The sequence below is a fragment of the Mastigoproctus giganteus genome, chromosome 13, assembly GCF_048544385.1.
Source record: "Mastigoproctus giganteus isolate SK-2022 chromosome 13, ASM4854438v1, whole genome shotgun sequence".
Lineage (NCBI taxonomy): Eukaryota > Metazoa > Arthropoda > Arachnida > Uropygi > Thelyphonidae > Mastigoproctus > Mastigoproctus giganteus.
Window position 1 is genome coordinate 4,058,515 of NC_143587.1, and position 8,696 is coordinate 4,067,210.

The following is an 8,696-nucleotide window of genomic DNA, read 5'->3' on the forward strand; positions in this document are numbered from 1 at the left end:
ATGATCATTATTGTGAAAAACCAGTGATGAGGTTTGAGGCAAAAGCTAACTATGGGACAGCACTAACACAGACTTTACCAAAGTTGTTCGTTCTTCAACTGACAGAGATGAACTCCAGTCCTGTCTTGATTCCCTCTCACTCTGGCTCAATAAAAATAACTTGTTTCTAAACCCGTTAAAATGTAAATTATGTCGCTGTCGCTCGAATCATGTAGTTGGATCTTCCTTCTTTACTGATTATTATATTTGAAACTCTTTAATTGCAGGTACTGATTCGTTCAAGGATCTAGGTCTCCTTTTTCAATCTGACCTTCATCCGCCTTCCCACGTTTATCATGTAATATCTCACACTTCTAAACTTGATAGAATCATAATATCCTATCAAATTTGATAAGATATTATTAGGGTGGTTACAAAGGAACTGAATGCAAAAAATAATTTTGATATCATATACAGTATTTGGATTTCAGGAAAGCTTTCGACACTGTTGCGCATGGAAGACTACTGTACAAATTGGAGCAGAATGGTATTAAGGGTAAGTTGCTACAATGGATAAAAGGATGGTTGAGTGGGAGAAGACAGAGGGTGTTAATCAATGGGTGCTGCTCTTCGTGGACTAATATTATTAGTGGAGTCCCACAGGGTTCGGCGTTAGGTCCACTGTTGTTTTGTATATTTATCAATGATATGGGTGAAGGTATATCAGGCTTAATGTCGAAGTTTGCAGATTATACAAAGGTTGGCAGGATTGTTAATGACAGTAATGGCAGTGTGCTACTGCAACAGGATCTAGATAATTTGGGCAGATGGGCTAAGAAGTGGCAACTGAAGTTTAACCTTGACAAATGCAAAGTACTGCATATGGGTAGAAGTAACCCCAGAGAAACGTACCAACTGGGTGGTACTACACTTAAGGTGGTAGAAAATGAAAAAGATCTGGGAGTAATTGTGCAGTCAGATATGAAGTTTTCTGAGCAATGCAGACAGGCTGCCAGGGCAGGTCATGGGGTTTTGTCAATGATATATAGGAATTTTGCTAGCAGGGAAAAGGAGGGGATTGTCCCTCTGTATAAAGCAATGGTCAGGCCACGCCTTGAGTACTGCGTACAGGTCTGGAAGCCTCATTTTAGGAAGGATGTAGATTTACTTGAGCCTGTACAGAGAAGGGCAACAAGATTGGTGAGAGGAATGAAGGGATCTTCTTATCAAGATAGGCTTAAGTTCTGCAAATTGCAGAGGCTACAGACTAGGCACCTGCGCGGTGATCTGATTGAGGTGTATAAGGCCTTGAATGGGTTGAGCACGCTGAATTATGATGGGATCCTTCCACTTGTTCAGATTACGAACCTAAGGGGGCATAAATTGAAATTAAGAAAAGACAGATGTAGAATAGATGTGCGGAAATTTGCCTTTCGCCAGCGGGTGGTTAATTGCTGGAACAAATTTCCATCTGTCGTTGTAGAAGTTGATAGGTTGAATAAATTTAAGGAGGAACTGGACAGGCTTTTGGAGGGAATGGTGTGATTTTTTTTTTTTTTTTTTTGGTTGATGCTGCATAAGCTCATACAATTGTTTTCTTGCATCACATGCCACTACTACTACTACTACTACTATTACTCCTTGGATTAATCAAGCGTTCTTCATCTGTTTTCAAGAGTGACAAAGTTATAATTATTCTCTACAAGCAGCTTATACTTCCCATTTTTGATTATTGTGATATTATCTCGTCCCCACAACAGGAATATCTTTCTCACAGACTTGAGAGAATTCAAATTAGATTCATTAAATTCTTATGCTATCGAAATCACATTGCCTTTCACCGTCGAAATTATGGAGCTCTTTGTGGGCGCTTCTGAATCATTCCACTTCACTCTAGACGACAACTCCATGGGTCTCTTTTTGTTTACAATATCATAAACTCTGTTATCGATTATCCATCTCTTCTTGCACAAATACCTTTCGCTATACCCCGTTTGAATTCTCGTTATAAAATTAATTTCTCACTGCCTATTCCTCGTACTCATCACTTACTTTGTAGTCCTCTGTTTCGTTTTCTTCAGGTAATGAATAAGTACAATATTGATTTTACTTTTAATCCATCTGTCTATAAGAATTTGCTCCTTGCTCTGCTTTCTTAATGTAAATTTTGTATATATTTTAATTCTAGTTTTATACTGATTATTACTGTTTTGTATTTTATGTAATTCCCAGCGTTCTCACCTTTATTTAGGGTCTGCGTGCCCTGTGTGTGAGAAACGTGTATATAAATAAATAAATATTCATAATGAAGTTATGCAGCACATTAACACATTTTCCATTTTCCTCAAAACTGCTACAATCCCTAGTATCTGGAACAGCTACTTTTTAAGCCGATCCCAAAAATTAAAACTCCGATGGGTCCTAAAGATTTTCGACCCATCTCAATAGGGTGTTCACTACTTAAATTATTTGAAAAACTCATCCAACAGCAATAACTGACAACTGCTTCAACCATAGATCCACTCTATCTACATTCTGTGATTACTGGAGATCCACTACGATCAACCTCAAAGACACCCTTTTCAGGATATAAAGAACCTTCAAATGCATGTAGCAACTTGACATTTTGTTTTTTGATATAAAGGCAGAATATGATCGAATACCCATTCCCGTCCTCCTGCACAGTCTGGAATCCCATTTCAATATCACCGGCCATCTCTTGAAAGTGCTGGAATCAATCTTTCGACTTAGACATCTGCTAGTCGCACATCGGTACTTCAGCAGAAGTTTCACAATTTTGAGGGATGTCCGACAAGAAAGGCGTCCTCTCCTGAACGCTATCTGCGGCTGCACTGGAACCCTTTCTGACGGTTAACAAAGACTTCCTGTCCTATGCCGACGATGTGAAACTATTTATTATTTCAGGAGATCCCAACTCTGCCCATTTAATCTCTGATGAAGTAACACAGAAACTCGCACTCCTTGAAAAGTATCTACATTCCATTGGTTCACAAATAAATAAAGACAAATCAGCGCAAGTCACTTTCACAAAAAAGAAAATGAAGAACCACATTCCTGCCATCATCCTGTTCTGAAATTAGGAAGGTTTCTCATCACAAAGATCTCGGGCTAACATAGGACCAAAACCTCACTTTCCTTCCTGCCCTCGTGGACTCCAGAAGCAAAAACCTTTCTACCATGAGGGAAATTCGGCAATAGCTTAGCAGTTTTTGTAATGCAAGTCTAATCGTTCAGTATGTCCAGAGCTGTATCGTCCCAATCATTCGGTACGCATCAGTGATTTGGTGACCTGCACCGCCCTCCCACCTGAAACGTCATCTTGGATTAGAATGCTGGTACCTGCGATGGTTGAATTGGGCCACGAGAAAGCCTTTCACAATCTCCAAGGCGATAATATTCTCAAACCTGAACATCCCACCGTGGAAACATCTCATCGTTAAACGTAATATTATAACCCTTAGTCAGCTGTTTACACACTTTGAATTTTCCTTCTTTGGGAAAATAATCTGTCTTCTTCTCTTCAGTATAAATTTAAGCTTGGTTCTAGTTGTGAAGACGCGCTTTTTGAATTGAAAAATATAATTGATAGCTCTACTTTCAAATACAGGGGGTCTCAAAAATACATAGCATAACTTCAGGAATGAGTTCCTCATATGTAGACAATAAAAATATGTTATATCAACATAGTTCCGGAAATGCTTGGTTCCCGAGTTATTAACCGGAATGTTATTAACCCAAATAACTTATCATCCCCCCCCCCAACGATGTTGAGGCTGAACCGCTGTTGGTGATGTGATGGAAGAATTGCATGTGGGTTTTCCTCAGCCCATACATGCTGATTGTGAAAGTTTTGGATTCTGTCTCGTGTGAACTGTGCTTCATCTGTGAATATCACTAAGGCAGGAAAGTGAGGAGTTGTACCACACTGCTGATGAACATTACTCGCGCAGGGTAATCTGCTGGTGACAAGGTCTGTACCCATTGCAGATGGTTAGGATACAGTTGGTGTTCTCGCAACACTCTCCAAATAGTCGAACGTTGAACAGCCAGTTGCATTGCTATTCTGCTTGTGCTGATTCCAGGAGTGGCATGCACAATATCCAAAATCTCCTCCTCTACTTCAGGAGTCGTAGATCTTGATCGTCCTCTGTCGGCAGCACGAGGTGTAAAGGTCCCATGTTCACAAAGGCGGCGATGGATACCTTCGAACATTTTCCTGGCTGGACATCTTCGTTGTGGTATTCACCACCGTGCGTGATTATGGGAGACAGACAGTTGCACCCATAGGACTTGCGCTTCTTCCTATGGGTACCGGAAATATTACATTTAGTTTTTACATGTACAGTTGGACCCACCTCCTCGTGGCGTGGGCGGGTACTAGGAAGCAGCATTCCTGGTGATCGCTGCTTCCTGGTAGCAAAGCGGCCAGAAACAACTAAACAACAAAACAACATATACACATTACGGAAATATAGCACTAAGTTCATTTCTGGCCATTGTACAGAGTTGTGTATATCATCACAACTAATATTTAGGGGCCGCCTTACTTAAGACCACACATTTTCAAGATGTTCACGGACGATGGAATGAACATTGCCTATCGAAATATTCAACTCCTTTGCCATTTCTGCGACTGTCAGTCTTCGATTATTGCGAATCCATTTCATCAGCCTGCATCACGTTGCCTGCCGTATTTTTTTTTTTTTTTTTTGGCTGATGCTGCATAACTCATACGCTTGCTTTCTTGCATCACATGCCACTGCTACTACTACTACGTCGATGGTCTTCCTTTCGATCAGCATCCGTCAATTCTGTGCAACCACTTTCAAACTGCTGGCACCACTTCACTATGGCTGGACGCGATATTGCATTTTCCTCATACACCGCCGTTATTTCACGATGAATCTAGAAACAATTCAGACCTTTCGCCCACAGAAATCGTACTGTTCAGCATAACTCAAACTTGGAGTAACATTCGAGCTGGTGTGCCATTATGAACGCTTGCTCCTACACAACTGTTACCGTTACGTCAACGAAACTCACCTACCCGGAGGCGCACGATATGAATTCAATTCCGCGCAGGCGCCACATTTGTTGCACAATTATACCACGAGACGGCGGCAGGCGTAACTTATTTTTTGAATGTCCCTCGTATTACTGTAATCTAATAATTTTTCAGTATTAAATTAATTTCATTAATCTTACCGTATAATGTACGTTTATTCTTTTCTAGATGGGATGACCTTAAATGATCTCCAGTACAAATGGATGAAAGACAAACCGATTTTGGTAACCAAGCATTTGGATCTTCCACTGTTTACTTTGGACAAAGTCATCACGGACAACTGCGCAGGAACAACCACCACAGGTAACATTTCTAACGTCGGATAATTGCATAGACTTACTGATGAGGGAATATGAGTCCCATCCTCCCTTAATAGAGTTTAATGACACTAATATGAGTACACAATCATCTTTAGTTAATCATCCTATTAATATTTATATTTTTTCCCAGGAGAATACTCGTGCATCAAGGCCGTCCTCCACTTCCGCAGGAAAATCGCATCTTACATCAGCCAGGTGTATATCCCCAGCACTCTTCTGGTACTGCTCTCCTGGATCACCTTTTGGATGAATAAAAGTGCTTCCATGATGCGCGTCTTCTATGGACTCTTTATTTTCCTGGCCACTGCAGTATTCGGTATGTGGGCAAAAGCCACCGAACCTATAAAGTCTTACACTACCTCGCTGGATATCTGGTGCGACGCATGTTTAGTCTTTATCACCCTGGCACTGCTCGAAGTTCTCATCACTTCGTTGCTGTTGAAGAAGTTGGTTAACAAAGAACAGATGGAAATTGATGCGAAGGTAAATCCTCGTTAAAATATTACACGAATACAATTTTGACGATCTTCGGGAGGGGAAAATACAAGAGAAAACTGCACACTGCGAAATTAAGTGTTTTATAATTCTTGTTCAATGGTTTTGAGAATCTTTAAATGTTCACTGCCCACATTTCAGTATACAAATATTCAGTAAAGACATTATAATTCTGGTTTACCAAGTACTGTAATGATTTTACAACAGGAACCATTCATTTAAGTAATTAAACTCTTAACGTATTATTAAGAATCAATTTTTTTTTTTTTCAGACTCAGCTGATGCTATAACCTGACTAAATAAATCATAACTACAGCCTGGCAACGTTAAAAATGGGTTTTCTGAAAAGATACATCATCTTTTGAATTATTTATACAATGATTTGAAGCAGGAATATGATTAGGACAGCGTTTGGCATAAAGGTCTTCTAAACAAGTTTCCATCTTATGGATTGCCAACTGATTTTGCAATCGAGTATCCTCTCTCTCTCTCTCTCTGTATAACCTCATCACAAGAATTGCTTCCTCTGCATCAAAAAACTAGGTTTATACTTTACTCTAAACCTCTGTACAAATCTCAAATCCATCCTCCATGGAATACTGTTCCTATATGTGGGGTGGTGCCACAGACCTCTCTGACTTCTAGATTCTATTTAAAAGAGGAGCAATCAGATTAATTAATGACCCATCTCTTACAAACTCTCACCACTTTCTGCTGCATGCCTTTTCTACAGGTACTTTTATCGGCACTTTTTAAATTGGTATCTGTGGGTCCCATAATGAAGTAGTCGCTCAGTGTATATCACGACAGTAATATGAATATTTCATTACCATCAGTATATACAGACCATGCACAAAATAATGGAAACACCTGTAGTAAGAATTACAGGTATGGACTAATATGGTGTTGGGCAACCCTTTACCTTTTTAAGCAACTTGTATTCTACATGGAATAGATTCAAATAAATTTTGAACTGCCTTAAGAGGAATATTCGACCATTCTTCATGGAGAAACGTTTCTGGCTCCTTGAGTGATGAAAGTGGAGGAAATCTTCTTCTCATTCTCCTCTCCAAGTATACCCTTGCGGACAGGGCTAGCTGGGTAGATAAAGTGCCTGCCTGGGAACCCAAAGGTCGCGAGTTCGAATCCCGCCTCTGGCTTGGTAGGTGCATTATGGCCAGGGTGGTGACTGAGCACCATTGGGAGATGCTTAGCCTCAGATGTGTCCAATCTTAAAATCAAGGTTGGGCACATCTGGCTGCTGAACTGAAGCATTCAGAAACTATTCCTCTGATCACGACACGCGGTCGTCTCCTTCAGGAAGGAAAATCGTTTTTCAAATTTAACTTTAATTAATTAAAAAAAATTTTTGAATTTTAGTTTATTTTTGAATTGTGTTCAATCGATTTTTTACTGTAATCATTTTACGTTAATCTTTTATTCATTACAGACTAGATGAGGAGCTTATTGGCTCCTCGTCTATTTTGTAATGAATAAAACTGATGAAGGGGCCCACTGATGAAGAGCCAATAAGCTCCGAAAAGGTGCCGTATGGGTGATGGTATCTGCTGAAAATAAGTAATAACAGTGTTCTCCATTGATGAAGCATTTCTAGTGCAATATCATGGCAACTCGTTGTGAAGGTGTTCACAATATGAGATATACTTAATGATGCTAATTGATAACTACTTAATAGTTGGCTACGTACAGAAATGATGCAATTGCTAACTTGTACGCTCTTTTATTCGTTTTAATTTCTGGAGAGTATCGTACTGAGCACCAAAGATCTGTTATGTATACTATCAAAGACATATTATATGCAGCGCAATATGGCCTAAGTTGCTGATGCGCCTAAAACTCTACAACGACCATTAATATATCTTAATCGCTGAAACTCTAGTCGTTTTGCTTTCTTTTTTGCTACAACAACCCACGTGGGAGTTCAAGAGATAATTTTAAAATTTAGAGCCGCTATTAAAGTTCAATTCATTTTTGGATTAGGAGTGCCGTATATTGCATTCAGACTGTTATATGATCCATAAGACAATTGGCTTCAATATTACTCGATTTAAACTTTGTTAAACTTTGTTAAACTTTGTTAAAAGTGTATATTCCAATTTTCTTTTCAGAATGATTCCATTTGTCTACTTTTGAACAGTTTCGACGTGCAGACACTCGCAAAGAGATTGCGTCGGAGAAGCACAGCCTCGCTCCTCGATTTGACTTCCCGCATTTTATTTCCACTGGCCTTTCTGACGTTCGTAATCCTCTACGCTGTACTAACCAGATAAAAAAAGAAATTATATCCATCTTGGACTCTACAGATTTTTATTTACGGGATTGTCTTGTATTTAAAAACGTTTCCTATTTTTTTTATTTGTTCATTAAAAATGTGTTTTGCAGCAAAGAATCTTTTTGTATTTTATTTTTTATTGCTCTCAATTACGCGCGTGACATATAACTAGAATAACGCACCTCTTTGGGCGTACAAATGTACTTACACGCGCCTAGTAAGGAGAGAGAGAATCTTTATTGCAACGACATTTGATTGTAGCTGGTTTATAAGGTTAAATAGAGTTACACTTGCCCTTCACGGCCAAAAAGCCAGGGATTTACAGATAAGAGGTGTTAAAAACACCATTAAAAAACATAAGACATTAAAGAACAAAAACAAGACGACATTAAAGGATATATGGTGCCGTTAATTTACGTAGAACTGGCATTAAACAAGTTACATTACAAAGATGGCGTACCGTGAGATTTTAAACTTAAACAAACCAAATGACAACTGATATGATTTACAGTGGGGCCATTGT

General features: G+C 39.2%; 1 protein-coding gene across 2 annotated transcripts in view; it reads left to right on the top strand.

The window, feature by feature from the left end:
- LOC150075721 (glutamate-gated chloride channel-like) overlaps positions 1 to 8,196 on the top strand; it is a 52,175-nt gene extending 43,979 nt beyond the window's left edge. For both annotated transcript variants that reach the window (XM_090387510.1, XM_090387511.1), the window contains 3 exons: positions 5,234 to 5,368; positions 5,516 to 5,868; positions 8,010 to 8,196. In XM_090387510.1, coding sequence (XP_090243636.1) covers positions 5,234 to 5,368; positions 5,516 to 5,868; positions 8,010 to 8,171 — 650 coding nt within the window. In that variant the 3' untranslated portion in view covers positions 8,172 to 8,196. The remainder of the gene's footprint in view (positions 1 to 5,233; positions 5,369 to 5,515; positions 5,869 to 8,009) is intronic.
- The last annotated feature ends 500 nt before the right edge of the window (positions 8,197 to 8,696 follow it).